Raw genomic sequence first — 17797 nt, 5'->3', positions numbered from 1 at the left:
CAGTGATTGTTTGGGCTGCAGTGCTGCTTACTGCTAAGAGGCAAAGAGAAGGGGAGAAAGGGTGAGCGCACATGCAGCATTTTCTTATAGATTATTGCCCACAATAGCTTAATCAGGGACACTGTATATCATACGGAGCTGTGCACAGTGTCATTTAGCGTGGGCGTGCCAAATGCTTCTGTTTAAAAAGCTTAAGCAGCTACAGTATATGTTGTTGTGGTTTTAACACACATAGTGTTGTCTTTTTTTTTTTTTCAATGAAACAGCCAGTGGACAAACAGCTTTCATTTTGTGTTGAGGGTCTAGTCATGAGGAAATAGTGGATATATTTTTTTCGCCTTTTCAGCTGTGGTCAAGAACCCTCCTAATAACCTGTGGATAATCGCTGCAGTGCTGGCCCCGATCTCAGTGGTAACGCTCATTATCATCATCATCACAGCTGTGCTGTGCAGGAAGAATAAGAATGATTTTAAAGCTGATGCCATCGGTAACCTCAATCCTCGAGCCAAGGTATTACCTCTGTTTGTCTGTCTGAAATAGCAACAATTACCTTATGAGTTCTATAAGTTTTTATATTTTGTAAATACATTTTCTTCTTTTATGTGTTATGAATCATTTGAAAGGGATAGTTCTGATCTTTTGATATGTGGTTTGAAGGAAGAGTTATGAACAATTAATATCTTATCTGTTGTAGATAGCTTTTTGAATGACTCTAAATTGGAGAAATAAAGCTTAATTTTAACTGGATTGATGAGCAAGCAGTCAGAGTGGGACCAAGATCAAATTGAATTGCTGCAATCTAAAATAATGTGCTTTATACAAACACTGTTATAAATATTAACGGTGCTGTCAGTTTTGCTTTACACAGTTATTCTGGAGGTGCCACAGGTTACACTGAAAGTGCTACATCTACATGCTGCTGCTGCTGTTTGAGCTTACAACTCCCCATAAAATTCCACTTAATTAAGTGCAACGTGAAACTGATGGCTGCATAAAGATTTATAAAATGGCGTTCTCATAAACTGCTTAAAAATGTTTGAGATTAGAGTTGTTTTAAAACAACTGCACTTCAACTTGGCCTCGGTTCCACTCAGACTAGCTGTTGGTTCATCAGTCCAGTCAGAATTAAACTTTATTTCTTCAAACTAATGCTGTTTTAAAAGCAACCTACACCAGGTACGATATTCATTCTTCATAACTGTTTCATAGAACCCCACTTGAAACAGATCTAAACTATCTTTTTAAACTGATAACATTTGGATTTTTAAATGTGGACCATACCATACATGAAAATTATGAACTGGACTTTATCACCACTTTATGATTAAAAAACAAAACATTTTAATAAAGTTTACAAATTAACTGACGAAAGATGGTCTGTGATTGTAAAGTTACAGTTTGACTTTGTGTTGTGTTTGTCTGAATATTCTTGTTGTAATCTACATTTTCTTACACATTATCTGAACTGTTACACCTCAGTATTCTGTCTGAAGGCATTTGCAGAATCCCAGACAATCGTGAACAGAAATTTGAACCACATACACACCATGTTAAATGAATCTTTCTTGTTTTCAGATGGCGTACCGGAGAGATGTGAGCTATTATCACCAGGTATCTGTTTCTCTGTATTCCTTCTCATCACCAGTTTGTGTTTTCATTTCCAAGGCTCAGCTGAGCCATCTGTGGGATTTGAACAGGGTTCTACTCAGACAACACTGCTGATACATTTCAATAAATTCAGCTGTGCTTATAAAGACTAAGGATTTAAAAATACTTCGGAGTAGCAAACCTCTCAAAATGTAATTTCCTACAATAAATCTTAATATTGTCTGTTCTTCTTACAGCAGTCTCCAGATGGCATCATTTTAGAAAATAGGCTATACAGGGAAAGGTTATAATGAAGCATTTTTAAAGCAAAGGAAGCATGTATGTTTGTGCACGTACTGATATCTGAAAACTATTGCCACTCTTGTTGCACTGTGTATTGTCACATAATCAAAGTTGTCCTTGTCGTTTTGTTGGGCTCAGTGGTTCAGCTCAGGGTGCATACATCAGGGTAACCAACTACAAAAGGTTTAGACTAAATTGCAGCACATCGCACCACTTTATTTATTGCATTTCATTAAATTGAAAACAATAAAATCTTTTGTATTAAACTGAAAAGACCATTATGTTCTACCCACAGAGCAGTTATCACACACAGTTTAAAAGTAGCACAGTTGTAAAAGATGACACTGCAAATTAACAACTTAATTCCACCAGATATTAAATAATATTAAGTGTCCTGACAGAACACACATACTGTAATATTTTAGGCAGAGTATATGGCTAGTTCTTGCTAATAAGTAATGTAAAAGCCAAGGAAAGATCTTAGGATTGCGCTCCTAAAAATTTAAATAACACTCTCAGACTTAACTCCTCTGCATGACTCGCTGTGTGCAAGCCAACCCCTTTCATCATATGTGCTTGTTAGTGCTTCCTCTTTAAAGAGGAGCAACAGTAGCACTCTCAGTAAAACTCTTTAATCTACGTGAGTCCTTGTGTGTGTGGTGGAGAAGATGAACGTCCAGGGGAGGGTGATACATTGATTTTGCACTTTGGCTGGTGTTGCTTAGGGGTGGAGATGTGTGTCGAAAATTTATGATGCTGGCACGACAGCTTCCTAAATTTTTCAGCATATATATTGATAAATGTGTGTGCGTGTGTGTACGTTTGTTTTTGTTACCTTTTTAGAATCATTTCTCCTATACAGACCAACTTGTCAGGACCCACTGCTACTTTTGGGGACCAAAGCCCAGTTCTTATATGTTCAAATGCCATTTTTGGGTTAGGTGTTAGGCTTAGGGCTAAGGTTTGAACTGAATTTAGGTTAGGGTTAGATGTTAGGCATGTCCTGGTTGTGGTTAGGTTTAGGGTAAGAGTTCAGGGTTAGGCTACAGAACTGAATGGAATTCGGTGCACGGTCCTCAAAGAGATAGAAAACAAACTTGTGTGCGTGCTTAAGCTAGAGCCTCTCTGAACTGTGCTCTTCTCTTTATAAGCATGTTGACACCTAGTGTGAAAGCTGTCTTTCTCCTCCTTCTTATCCTCAAATGCAATCTGTTTAACTTCATTACAACATTTCAGCAATAGTCTGCATATCTCATCTCGTTGACAACCACTGTGAGGCATTTATGTGACAAGAATTTGGAAGAACATGAAAAAAAATAAATCGCAGCTAAATCTGTGCTTATCTATTTAAAGGCACAGCAGTACAGTAATCCCTGTTCTGCTTTTTAAATCCTTTGGACATCAAACGATACATTTTCTAGCTATATTCTAATGCTTGTTTTGTGAAAATACTGCTTGACTAATGCAAAGCTTTGTTTCTTCTCATACTTAGCTGCGTTACAAAAGAAGAAATTAGTCTTAAACAATTCCTTTTGTCTCTTTCCATTTTCACTTGCCTCGTCCATTAGCCCGTTCAGGGGTTTGACTATGCCAAGCAGCACCTGGGACAACAGGGAGGAGATGAGGAGACGCTGCCTGTCAGCCAGGACACTTTAGTGATGTCTCTACAGATTCGGGACACATCACTGTCACTAGAAAAAGCTCTGCAACAAGATGGGACAGTCAGCAAAAAAAGCCTCAATGCAGAAAAACACAAAAGGTACTAAACTCCTACCGTTCACCACTTCATGCTGTGATTTGTATTACATTTTTCAATTCTGAAAAGGCTTTCTTAGTTGAATATTACTAACATACTGTATTTTAGAAAGATGAAGCAATGCCCAACCTCCTTAGCCTCGTAAAGAACATAATCTATTTTTTGTGTGATTTTTTTATACTTCTAATACCAAATCAAAAGTCTGCTTACAGACAAAAACTTGAGCTTTAATTTAATAGACACCAGAAAAAAGACAAATTTTAGACTTTCGTCAAAAAATGTATTTAGAAAACCTTTGCAAATTTAGAATTGGATATTGCCAACACAGTATAAAAGAGAGACAAAAAAAAAGCTTTACAGAAAGAAAAACAAACAAACAAAAACTGTCCTTACCTGTTCTACAGATATTTACTGTAATTGATTGTACAGTCAACTAGAGTAAATAACTGTTGACAGATTAGGGCAAGAATTGATATGAAGGAGCATCCATCAACTGCTTTGAGTTGTTCAACAAGTGTTGGGCTCATTCAGAGAATTGCCAATCAGTCATTTGACCTAAATTGTTCTCAACGACAAATTGGAGCAAACAAAACAAAACTTATATATTATGATATATACAGTTTGTAATATCAGACTCCATTTACCAGAAATGAGCCTTTTCAGGCTGTTGAAAGTAAAAAGACCAAACAAGTCAGTATTTATAATAATATTGGGCAGCATAGGCATCCACGGACATGATGACTTACCTATGTGTGAAGCCATCATTAGTGCAGAGGCATATAATGTTTAAGCGAGATATACTACCATCAAGGCAATGTCTTTTCTCAGGACCAGGCTAAAGCCAGACTCCATTCTTTCTGACTTACATCAGCATGGCTTCTGATGGGAAGTGTGTGCTTGGCTGGCCTGCCTGCAGTCCAGATCTGCTTCTCATTAAAAATGTGTGAAACATCATTGAGAGTAGAAGGGTTACATGACTGTAGGGACAAAATGTTGGATACAAACTGATTAAAATAGACAATTTACTCCAAATTCCAGGACAGTATAAAGTCATAAATCTCTCATAAATATAATAATTAATTTGAACTCATAATATAATTTTTTTTCACACCCAATGATGGCTGTGTGGAACTAGCTTCCTGTAGGATTGCCTGAAACTGAACAAGAGATGATGGCTAGTGTTTCAGTGTTTTTCTGTCCTGATATGAGTTTAACCAGACAATAAGTGAATATACCATGATGCTTTGATGACAATGTCTGATGATCTTCTCTTCAGTTTGTTACTCGCAGTTTGTTGCAAAAAACAATGTTTCTATTTTTAGCTAAATTTATACAAAAAACTTTTTTTTAATAACTTCACTAAGGGGTTCCCCAAGTGCTACAATATTACCTAAAATTATGGCACATAGCAGACACATTGGATGAAAGTTGGTCCATCTCTCAGGTCTTTGCTCATCTGTTGATGTTCATCTTTTTATTAATTTTTAACCACTTATCTGAGGTCAGGCTGTGAAGGCAGCAGGCCAAGAAAAGAATGCCAGGCATCACATGTTTGTTTTGGCAAAAGTTTTTTACTCCGGATGCCCTTCCTGACACAACCCTCACCATTTACCCGAGCTTGGGACCGGCACAAGACATACACTGGCTGGTTTAGAGGCAAATACATCATCCAAACATAATAAAACATTACCTTGCAAGACAGTGGATAAATTATAATATTAATGTCATAATTCTTCAAATCCATTAAAAACAACTGGATGTTTCTAGTTTTAAAACTTGAGTTTTCTGGCATTTAACACATTTTTACAACAAAGCCATTCATAGAGCATAACCCATGCAGGACTGAGTTGGTATTTTCTGAATGAGCAGCAATAATAGTGATGGTTTTGAAATGAGTAAAAATAAGTTTTACAGTGCAAAACACATAATGCTTACAGGACACAAGCTTGAGAGAATGAGAGAAAGAAAAAAGTGAGGTTGTGAAAAGGAGGGATGACATAACCTGGCTGTGAGCCCAGCATCCTGAAAGCTCACCGCCTTTCCTGTTGCTATGGTTACTCGCAGCAAATTGCCAAGTGAAGATGGTTCCGTCATCAGCAACGAATCAGAGAAGCTTCAATCCGGCAGGGGCCTTTCGATGTCGAAAGTCACAGCACAGCAGAAACTGACAAAGGAGGATACCCGCAAGAGGGACGGTGAGAGTCACATGAAGATGCAAATACAAATCATTTATTTTATTGCTCCTTTGAATGCAAGGTCAAGTTTGTCATAAAAGAAAAAAAAAATACAAAGGCTATTTTTTAAAATTTTAGCATGAAAACACTTCCCTAGTGTTCATTTACACAGCAAGCAGGTACCTTAAAAGAAATGCACTGGCACTGCAGCTTTTTTTATAGTCAGAAAGGTATCCCTCTCGGCACTTAGCCGAGCTGGACCAGATGAATATGCATGAGACAGACACTCTGCTGAGATAAAATTGGATGGTAGACTCTCAGATACTGTGAAACAGTGGCACAGCCACATACACACTCTTATCCTCAACTCAAGTGCAAAAAGACAATGATAAGTCTCACAACTTGTGCCCCTTGGAGCACTGTAAAAGACGTGATGCTTTTGAGTGATGTCTTGTTCTATTTCTTCTATCAATGGATAAATGTTTTTCACTTGGTGGGTGTGAGTGAGTGTTGAAACTCACCTAATTTAAAGACTTTGCTTGTCAATTGGTCCAGGCTAGCCAGAATATGATTTGAGTGGATCTGAATAATTCATCAGCTGAGTTAGGGGAAACCAGAACTGAATTTGGTTTGTTTGATGTTGGACAAACAATAGAAGTGCAGAGTCAGTTTCTTTCATTTATCACACAGATGCATTGCCAGAGCCTTGGAAGCTAAAAGCTGTCTTTGTGATCTATTGACTCTTTTCACCACTTCATTTACAGAAACAGATGACAGGTATTTAATTCAGTTCACACAGGGGTTTTGTGGTGTGGAGAGTCAAACAAAGAGAGAGTTATTGTTTTCTCCTTTGATAAATAATGTAGTAATTATAGATATTTGTTGTCTTTTTGTGAACTACTATGTTCTTCAGATCCATATGACTCCTCCTCTGGCTCCCTGCAGCTCATTTCCATAAAGCCCATGACAGCTCAGAATAACTGCTCACAACCCGTTTCTTCTGAGCGCAGCCAGGACTCCGTTATTGTCAATGGAGAGGTGACGCAAACACGCACATACTGTATATGCTCAGACATGCTCAGCTCCGCTTGTGTTTGCAAGTGCACCAGAGATTGTGATAATAATTTCTAAATCTGTACTTCACTTGGAACAATGTGGCCCTATAGGAAAATAGTACATTCTTCTGGAGTCAGCAGTTTCTGTTTTTGTGTTTTTGTCCTTTATTGCTTTTCTCTCTGATTTCAAGTGAAGTTAATCCAAGAACATTGAGAAAAAGAGATTTGTTATTGTAGCTTTTATATAAAACATTCATACATAAGTTTTATGAAAACAAGCCTCTATTTCAGGGACTCAGGAGTCATTAGAAAAACAAAACAAAACAATCAAACAAACAAAAAACCCAGAAGAAAACTTTAAAACAGGACTTTTAATTGTACAACTTTGTGGAGAATACTTTACAATGACTTCCTGATGTCTATCATTTGCTTGTTAATCTTTCTGCTGAGATTATGAAACCTAAGAAATATGATCAGCAATAAACTCAAAAATCAAATACTAACACAAACCCCAGTATTATGACTCTGAGGACAATTTTGAACAAATGTAATGGTTTCACTGTAGAATCATATTAGAATTTAAATGTGTATACAATGTATAAATCTGACACATATTTTTACTGCAATATTTTATACTGTAAATTATGACAGGGATTTTTATGTCTATTTTTTTCCAGAATATTTGATTTTTAATCAGTATACTTGTTAATTCAAAACCAGAATCATGTCACAAGAAACAAAAATAATTTTCTACCATTTTCGTTGTTGTTTTGATCCTCCTATAATCTGTTTCATTTATTGTTCTATTATCTCTGCAGGTTAACTTGGCCTTAAAGCAGAAATCAGACATCGAGCACTACAGAAATAAACTGAGGCTGAAAGCTAAGAAGAAGGGCTATTATGATTTCCAGTCCACCAACGGCAGCAGCAATGGAGGTCAAGCCCTGTCACAAAAACAGCGGAACGGCTATGAGAGGGAAGCCGGTGAGCATGGCAGACCTCTGGAGCCTGATGATGAGCGAGGTTCCACTTATGTCAAGTCTCACAGGAGGTGAGGGGAGAGTGGAAAAGCAAGTGGAACCTTAGCTAAATGTAAACAGAAAGCAAAGCTTCGCTACGCACAGTTAATCAGCCAGAGAGTGCTGCAGGTGACACAGACTTTGAATTGGTTGATGGGCTTTTAACCATGGCCAGTTACTTATCCCTGCTCAACCCCTGCCTTCCCAAATCAGCTTATATTGTAGATACACGACACCCCTTCTTCTGGGGTTGGCATTATGCTATCTTGGAGGGCAGTTTGAGAATGTTTGATTTGTGTAGTTCTGGTCCAGAGTTTCTATTATAGAGATAAGAGGATTGGCAGGGTGCTGAATGGTTCACTACACTTGTTCTGTCTTTCTGCTTTTCAGATGCACCTAAGCACAGACTTACATACAGTCAGTTTTATGTTGACAGAATTCTCTTAAAATGTATTTTTTCAAAGTGCTGTTGAAAAATGTTGAAATCCCTTCACGTGGCCCATGTCAAACTCATCTCTACATGATTCAGTTGAAATTTGAATCCAAGCACAACTATTCACATGCAAAACTAATGTTTTTAGAATCATTTAGTAATTTGTCAAAAAGAAATGCCATAACTGTAACATTTACAAAATATTCAGATTCTCCTCTCAGTGGAAACCGTTAAATCATTCAAACACATCTGAAAACCTTTCTATATTGACTCTGCCATGACCGAAGTTCAATACAAGCTGTGTTCAATTTTTGAATTTTAAAATGTTGATTGCCATTAGATAATGATAATGATATAATATAATAAGAATTTGCTTGCTAAAACAATTATTGTGTAACTTGTCTGTGAGTTTCTTCAACTAGATATTTTATTAGTTTTGTACAATGTTGGTTCAAAAAGTTTCATTTGAAGCAGTTCTGTTCATATCTGTACACCTGATTTCATTTGATGTCTTTGTACAATACAGTACCTAATTTATTTGTGCCATATCTTCCTGTAGCTTTTCCTATGGGACAAATTTTTTCTTTATCTTGTACACCATGCTTCTTGCACTGAGACCAATACGATTTATTGGAGCAGACAATTCCTAACTATCTTTCCCTGCTGTTGTAGAGAAGCTGAAAGAGTAATTTAAACACTTTGAATCAATAACCACTGTACTGCAGGTTTGACTTCTATTGAAGCCACTCGTTTTACTCTAATTGGCAGGCAGTCCCAGGTAGGGCAGATGGCCTATCGCAGCAGACAAAGCCTGAGCAGTCCAAGCCCTGGAGGAACAGAGATGGACCTGCTCGTAATGAGAGAAAGACCCAGAAGAGGAATTCGAAACAGTGGTTATGATGTAAGTCACATGTTTTAAACCCACAAACCCTTTCTGCCCAGCTACATCAGCCAATTAGCAGTAGAAAATGTTAAAAAGTTATTTTTGGTCATAAAAAACTTATTGACCGCGTGTTTTGGTCAGTATAATTATTCCTGTTGTTCTTACTGGCTGCAGAAGATCTCCCTCATGGAGAAAATCCAAATGTTAATATCAAATTTAACCCTCCTGTGGCCTTTCGGTGAAATTGACTCAAAGTTACAAAGGTTTTTCTACCTCTCCATCGCTCTCTTTTTTGAGGGCTTCGGAAGGGTTAAATGGCCCTATTCATTTTTTATTGTAATTAAACAGGAATCTAAGCTTTAAATGTCATGTGATTAATGCAAAGTTTTTTTTATTAACTGTATCGCTGAAGATGCTGAACAGAGTTCTAGATCAGGCAGGTGGTGTTTCAAGTATTCAGCTAAATGAAGGCAGATTAGTGGGTTAATTAAAATTAAAAGTAAAGATTTATACACTTCTGTGGTATTGGTTTGTACTGTAGTGCATCCAAGAATGGGTGTTGTATGTCTTCATTTGTTAATTGCTCCATTATTGTTCTGTATACGGCTTTTTCCGTCATTAACTAAGAATACAAAACCCCCAACAAGTCAAAAAGCAGACTGTTCCCGAGCAATACTTTTTTACTGGAAGTATTTCACTGAACTGACCATTTAGCCATTTGAGTAGCAGAGGTGAAACCTGAGCTGGTGCTGTCTGTTTGAACCTATAGACATAGTTAAATGAAGCATCTGTCTGGACTAACATTGCCCTTGTCCTAGAATGACAAATTAAATCTCTTTGTCTGTTTAGTTTAAAGGCTTATAGTATTAGAGCTTTTACTGTAATAACATGACCGAAATACATGCCCTTATTACAGGAATTATTTCATAAACAAAGGTTGGACCCTCTACAGCAGTGGTGTCCAGTCCTGGTCCTGGAGGGCCACTATCCTGCATGTTGTAGTTGTTTCCCTTCTCTTTAGCATGTCTTCAAATTCTGCAAAAGCATGTTAATCACTCATTCATTCAAATCCGGTGTGTCAAAGCAGAGAAACATCTAAAACAGGCAGAATAGTGGCCCTCCAGCATCATGATTGGACACCATCGCTCTAGACAAATCACGTTTTTTAAAACTTTTTTCTTGTAGTTTGCACTGTTGTTAAACTCTGTGTATCAAGCTGTTCAGCTCTGTTGGAAATATGGCACATTAGCCATATTTAAAAAAAAGGTAAGTGGTACTTTTTTTCAGTAAAAATTCTGGTCCTGTTAAATACAAAGGGGCTGTTCTGGCTGCAGACGCGATTCTCTGCTTTTTCATGTTCCAGGAGGTCTGATTTATGAGGTGCACTGTGCTGCATCTCCTGTGGCTGCCCTCTTTTCGCACAGGAAGTAGGGCAGCTTCAGATTGTATAAATTTGTCACAGAGTTCAAAAGCATAATAGATGGACACTGTAACAAAAATAAAAAAGAAGCGATGTGTAAGATTAAGAACAATGAGAGGAAATGAATAGTGTATAAAGAACAGAGATGATAAGAAGTTTAATGATGATACAATGATTCAATGTGAAAACATGCCTTCTGTCTTTTTCACAGCCACAAATTCAAAAAAAAAAACAACAACTTGTATTTAATTCTGTGTCTAAGTTCTGTTTATTTTTCTTACATGATGCTTCATGCTGTCTTTTTTACTTGTGAATGTTTAGAAGGAAGTGTGTTCAGTCTCACCTAAAAGAGTGGTTTTTATGTTATGTGTGTGTTATAGACTGAGCCAGAGCTGATCGAGGAGACAAATGTCGATCATCTCACTGGGCCGCGAAGGTACACGTACGGGAGGGAATTAAAAGGCCACTCAGAGACGTCCACTTTGAGCTCTCAGCCGTCCATTGACGAAGTACGACAGCAGATGCACCTGCTGCTGGAGGAGGCATTCAGCCTTGCTTCTGGGGGGCAGTCTACAACTGGAAGGCACACCCACCACCAGCAACACTCTTCTGACCATTACAGCTCAGCACCGCCTCCACTTGCATACTCAGATGTGGTAACCAGTGTTCCAGGCACAATGAGCTCTGGGCTCGGTGGCCTGCAGTGGGTACCATCTTACGCAGCGGATGTGTATCAGTGCAGCCTGCCTAAACCAGTAAGTTGGTTAAGCTTATGCAGCTTTTCTAGTAACCTATAGTAGAGAAGTCCTTATCTTAAATAGCTTTCTGTGTCCTTTTAAGGCTTTTCGTTTCACTCAGCTTCCTGAGATGGCCCTAGGCTCTCCTCCGCCTTTACCACCTCGCACCGGCCCTCCTCCCAAAACCTCTTTAAGACGGTAAAGCTTTAAGACACACACAGTCACACACAGATACAAACAGGCCATTCATATAACACAATTCATGATTCTGGAAAATCAAAGTGCCTTACTTATTTGCCAATGAAAAACATTAAAATCCAATAGCACCCTAAAAAATGAAATATGGTTGAATTTTTAAAAATCACATTGTAATGGCACAAAAACTCATCTCAGGGCACTTTGTGAAGCTAGACATAATGTAAAGAGAAATGTAACATTTCCCCATTGAGCAAGCACTTGGTGAGGGTGGGGAGGAAAAACTTTGATAGAAGCAGAGTCGAAACTTGACATGTGGGGTAAAGGAAGAGCAGAGAAAGAAGCAGTGAGCACTGAGACTAAAGCCAAATCCCATTTTTCTAGTCTTAACCCTACAGCCCGCACTGCTCCTACCCTATGGCTGTTATTTGAAGTTTCAAAGAGTAGCAATTAAAATATAAAATGTAGCAACATGGCTTTCAAAAAGCCAATACATCATCAGTTGTCACCAATTCTTTTTACATAAACAAATTGTCAGTTTGCCTATGTATGGTAGTATGAAACTAGTTTTCAAGCCTGCAGAATACTTTGCATATGGTGTTTTCTTATGTATTACAGAAAAATGTAGTCTGCCAGTACACAACACACTGAACATTACAATGTTTGTTGGAACAATTGGGATCCAGCCAAACAAACTAGACACATGCAGAAATACAGACACATTTTGCCTACTGCAAACCATTAAGATAGTCTTGATTTAATAATATTAAAATTCATATTCAGGGACTCCGAGGAGACACGTCGAGGCAAGGGTGATTTAAGGCCTTATATATTTTTTTATATTAATTTAGGGCAGAGAGCAGTGGCAAGAATGTTAATGAGGTGTTCTCTTTTCCACACGGGATGAGTCTGCCATCTAGTGGTGTAGTGTCGCAGCAGTTTTTCGTCACCCCTCGCTAATTTCTGTACAACTTAGCTCTACGTCAGACTTGGGGCCTAAGGGAAGGAGCTCAGAAACAGCTGTCGTTGAATTGCGGAGTCAACATGAGATCAACCCATATGGGCCAACCACTAGAGCAGCACTTCCACCTATCACTGCAGAGCAGCCTGTGTCGAACTACTCAGGTAAGCAAATACGAAAAGGACTTAGCTTTTTAGAAGACGGCAATAATCACTTTATAGGTAAAGTGGTGCTTTGACAAAATGAAACATTTAGCAACGAACTAATCATTGACTGTCACGATCTTTCTTTGCCACAGGAAACCCAATAACAGCTGTCTACTCCATCCCAGCCTCCAGGACGGGCTACTCAGAGTACTTTGTCTCCACATCGCCCACGTCCTATCACAGTCCCTCTTGGATGTCCTATCCACCAGAACCTGAAGATGTTCCGCCACAGTGGGAAGACTCTGTAAGAACCCCCAATATTTCCAGCCTGTGAGTTGAGCCCACTGACAAATCTAGTGGAAAAAAACAACATGATTAAGATGTTGAGATTAAATTTTATTGACCATCTAGCAGCTGTTCATGTTCCTCATGCAAAATATTTTCCTAATACTGACAACTTTAAAGTAAAATTACTTGAGTGACTATTGTAAAACTTGTTGATTATGGATTCATTCAGATACTGGAAAACTTGTAGAATTGCTATAAACAGAACTAAAGCTCTTTCTATTTTTTGGGTAGTTGTAAAGTTTGATGAGAGTTCCTATAAAAGTGCTGCTGTTTTCTCAGCAGTTGTCACTATAATTGTAGTTATGATTCATCCTTGCATTTTTCAACCATTCTTCTAATAGTTCCTTAATTTATAACATCAAATAAGAGATTCCTTTCCTGTCCTTTGTGATATGTTATTGTAACTCATGAGTCTACACCTTCTCTTTCAATGAGCTTTCTTCACTTGTTCTTAAAATGGTTGCTTCTTTTCCTGTTTTGTGCACATTTTAACAAGAAAACTTTATTCAAAACACATTTTTATTGCTTTTGTAGATTTACTTTTTCATTATGTTTCTTATATATTTTTGGTCCATCAACAGATAATTTTAATCAGATATTATCACCCTTTAATTTTTTTTTGAATAGTGGGGCAGGACAAACTGTTTACTCAACATAATGTAGTGGTTTTATTGAGGTTAATGTGTTTTGAAGTCCTGTCTCCTTGTGTTTTTTAGGTACCATTGCCCGGGTATGTAGAGGCTTTTCCTAATCCTCGTTACCCAAAAGGGAGCCCCAGCAGGCTGCCACTACAGTATAACCAGACTCTGGAGCAGCCACCCGCTGCCCCCAACACAGCATCTGAGCAAAATCTGCCCCAGGTGCTGAAGGACATGGACAGCATGCCCCTGAGCAGCCTCTCCACCTCAGCACTCGTGCAGGCTATAAGGCAGGAGGTGGCGAAGCTGGCCATGAAGCAGAACGACATGTTTGAGTTTTAAACTCTGCTCCCAAAGGCAGCCCTCCTTCAGACCCCATTTTTAATACTTGTACTGTCCAACAGACTCATCTTCTTTACCTGCTGATTATTTCATTTCTTCTCACACACAGCTGATCTTATCAGCTCTTGAAGTAGTGGAACAAAAGACATTGTTTTAATTTTAGAACAAAAAAATCCATTCTCTGTTGATGAAAAGTAACTATCCACATGTCTTTGTAGATGTGTCATTAGGATAGAGTAAAGGTCAAAATGATTTCCAGAACTAGGAAAATGCTTTTTTTTTGTGAGTTAACAATGACTGACAAGGTAAAGACAAACATTACCAACATTATGCTGAGAGGACCAAATTCTTCCTGTCAGATGGTTAGTATAAATCAGTGTATATGAGCATGTACAGTTTAAAGACATCATGTATCTAATCTCCTTTTACTGAGCATCAGCAGGACCCATCTCTCATTAGGTTAACAAATTGATTTTTTTAAATCCTTTTTTTAAAAAAAAATGTTTCTTTACATGTCAGATAACAAAAACATGTTTATAACACAAACAACTTACTGAAATCATCATCAGTAAGCTTGTGATTTTTTTAAAGGTTTAAACTGGATTTTCTGGTAATTAACAAACGGACTAAACACAGCTTAAATGTGTGTGTGTTTTCTGCTAAACCCAGTTTAACACAGTTCATTAAGATGCATTGATGCTGACGATGAAACTTGCAGATGGAATGTTTGTTTATGTATGGATTATTATCGCAACATTAGGGTGTACACAACATATGCAGGCTTGTTGAACAGTTATGAGTGGCTAATGTAGTTAAATACTTTGATTGAGCTAAATGTTTTATTTTTTTTTCTTGAACAAATCAGCATTTTTATTCATAAAACCGAAAATAAAAGAAATCCATTGAGTTGAAATCACCAGATATGTATACGAACACCATTGTTTGTTAGTTTTATTCTAAGTTCTGTGACTCTTAAGTGGCTCAGATGGTTCAGTCATCCCATAAAAATATATAAAAATACCAAATAACTTTGCTCTGGGTGGACCCACAGTTTTTATAGAATGAAACTATACTCTGATCAGTCATAATATTTTGACAAATCATCAGTATTGAGTATCTTTGTTTGTCAGAAAAGACACATTTGACCAATCAGGACACAAACAAAGAACGTGTCTCGTCCTGAGCAACAGAACATTTGGTCCCAGTCATTTATAGGTCGGGGTCTCTTTCGAATATGCTTACTTCCCATAAATGCAGTCAGACTTCATTTCATTTTCATCCTAGAGTTTGAAATTTGAGTGAACATTTCAGACTTTTTGTTGTGATAATGATGATGATGCCAAGAAAGAAGAGTGGAGGGGTGGAGCTGCTTCTTTGGGGTGGTGCTATGTAGCAATGCATGCAGGGGTGGAGGGAGAGATTAGTCTGGGAGAAATTATATTTAGGTGGGTGAGAATTGTCAAAATAATAACCAGGTGAATGCAAGGCAAGTTTTCCCAGCAAAACATAACATTTTACCAAGATGAGCAGACACTTTACCCATCAGTGTTCATAATGTTTTACTGATTGGTGGAAACAATTGATTCTGTCTCTCCATACAGGAAGACATCCTCCAGTGAACACAATCATACAATATTACAGTTCATGGCTTAATTTAAGTGATGGGGATTTAAAGTCTAAAAGCCCTGATGAATGTTCTGTCATATTTTCAATTTGATGTAACCTCATTGTGCCTTTATCCATCTGGTTTGTAAAGGGCATACAGATTGCATGGTAGAGATTTACTTTAAAAATACATTCAATACCCTAAATTCTGAATAAAAGTGTAATTTAAATTAGCTAATTATTACATGACAAAACAACATAAGATACAACTTACCGATTTACATACAAAAATATACAAAATAAAAAGCTAAAACCAAACACTGGAGAAAGCTAATTTGTTAAAGTCTAATAAATTGATTAACAAAATACACGGTTCATGAATAAAAATATTATTTATCACATGCTATATAAACAAGAAGCCTTTTAATTGGAATAAAAAAGAGTCATAAGGGCTAAACTGTTTCAGTTGAGACAAATAAAAAAAAAAGTTAGTTTTATGTAATGTAAGTTTGGGACATTTAAGGAGCTTGCTAACCTTTCTGATTATTTAACACAACGGCCAGAACAGCCACTTTTAACAAAAAAGTCAGAAAATCAATGCAAACATGAACTGAATCAATGTTTTGTTGGAAAACGCTCATATTCAGTTTGCAAGAAAAATGTCCAGAAGGTGAAGATGAAAACACTGGAGTGTTGAAAAGTTACTGCGGAGAGCTTCATTACAGCACGCTGTAGGCCTGGAGCAGGCATTGTGGGTTTCACTGTCACAGATTGCCTGTGTTTACTTTATGACTTTAGATAACCTTGAAAACAATCCAGATTATAACATAATCAATGCTGCAAAGCTGTGACATAAGAGAGATAAATTTTAAAGAAGCTGCCTTTGAACAATTTTCTTCCATAAAATAGTGTTGCATTTACAGCAGTCCCAGATAAAGTTAGCATTTCGACTGCTGAGCAAACACTCTGTCAACTCCAACTTGTTCAATAATCATAACTCAATATGAACATTCAAACACTCTGTGTGACAAGTGTTTTCTCATCAAGAGCTAAGCCACTGATGGTTTCCTAGAATCCATAATAATTAAACAATAGAGCTACTGTGTCTTAAGAGCTGAACTGAATTTGGAGAAACCATTTTTGTGTAAAACAAAAGTGAACACCTTTCCACATTCTCATGCTGGATAAATGCGATATTAAATAAAAGGATTTAAAGAGGATTTATTGGTTTAAACAAATATTATGTAACATAAGAGCATATCCTATAAATTTAAATTAAGATAAATGTATTTAAAAAGTCCAAGTCTTTTTGTCTTTCTGTGTTTCCTCTTTCTGTTTCCATCTGCAGCTTGATCTCTTTATGTTTGATGTTCTTCAGTGATCAGTCCAGTGCTGAGGAAGATGAAGACAGGGAAATACTAGCCTGCATAATTAAAATGAAATAAAAGATTTTATTATAAGAGCTTACTGTCAGTTTGTGGTACTGTTGACTTGATGCACGTGACTTTTTCCAAAGGAGTGATACCAAAAGAGTTGAAGCAGCTCCCATTTTAGAAACATCTGTGGTGCTGAACAGGAAGTCTATCAATGAAGCACTCAGGAGCTGATGATGTAAAAGTGTCATTATCCACAATGCTGGATATTTAAAAGCTCTCAGAGACAATGAGGATTACTCATAGCTGTAGCTGTGTATTATGTAAAATAGTAATGAATCAATGCATTAGAGAGCTTTAATACAAAACAACAGCAAAAAGAGACATAGTTCAATTCATAACAGTTTACACAGTCCATTACTATTTATTATAGCACCGTCATACTGGGACTGAATCTTTTATGGGACAGCAAGTCTTTAAATAATCAGTTCTCACAAGGAATTGTAACAGAGAATGTAAAGATACTTTGTGCCACGTTGCCTGCTGTGATGGGAGTGCAGTCTCTACTACTGAAACCATTTCTGTTACATTGGTTTTGTAAAAAAAAAAACAAAAAAAAAAAAACCCAAAAGAACTGACATGAATAAATCTGGGGGGGGATTAAAAACAAAAAAGAAAAATTAGATCTGATTGCAGAAATTAAATTCAGTAGCTGAGTAGAAAAACTGCTGATTAACAGACCAGAACCACATTTCTTGCAAATTTTGACCCATAATTTTGGACTAATTTAAAAACATAAAAACGAACAGTGCTTTCCAATAC

At 37.2% G+C, this 17797-nt stretch overlaps 1 protein-coding gene across 2 annotated transcripts in view; it reads left to right on the top strand.

Annotated features, from left to right (window-relative positions):
• The window catches only part of kiaa1549lb (KIAA1549-like b), a 57367-nt gene extending 40344 nt beyond the window's left edge, over positions 1–17023 (top strand). The window contains exons 11-22 of one of the 2 annotated variants that reach the window (XM_017405087.3): positions 347–510; positions 1576–1611; positions 3459–3649; positions 5711–5841; positions 6734–6858; positions 7694–7926; positions 9096–9228; positions 11011–11385; positions 11471–11565; positions 12539–12687; positions 12822–12973; positions 13734–17023. In XM_017405087.3, coding sequence (XP_017260576.1) covers positions 347–510; positions 1576–1611; positions 3459–3649; positions 5711–5841; positions 6734–6858; positions 7694–7926; positions 9096–9228; positions 11011–11385; positions 11471–11565; positions 12539–12687; positions 12822–12973; positions 13734–13997 — 2048 coding nt within the window. In that variant the 3' untranslated portion in view covers positions 13998–17023. Of the gene's footprint in view, positions 1–346; positions 511–1575; positions 1612–3458; positions 3650–5710; positions 5842–6733; positions 6859–7693; positions 7927–9095; positions 9229–11010; positions 11386–11470; positions 11566–12538; positions 12688–12821; positions 13000–13733 lie in introns of both variants that reach the window. The other variant, XM_017405095.3, reaches the window with a different exon arrangement.
• The last annotated feature ends 774 nt before the right edge of the window (positions 17024–17797 follow it).

This window comes from Kryptolebias marmoratus, linkage group LG15, assembly GCF_001649575.2.
Source record: "Kryptolebias marmoratus isolate JLee-2015 linkage group LG15, ASM164957v2, whole genome shotgun sequence".
Taxonomy (NCBI): domain Eukaryota; kingdom Metazoa; phylum Chordata; class Actinopteri; order Cyprinodontiformes; family Rivulidae; genus Kryptolebias; species Kryptolebias marmoratus.
This window is presented reverse-complemented; position numbering and strand designations above follow the sequence as displayed.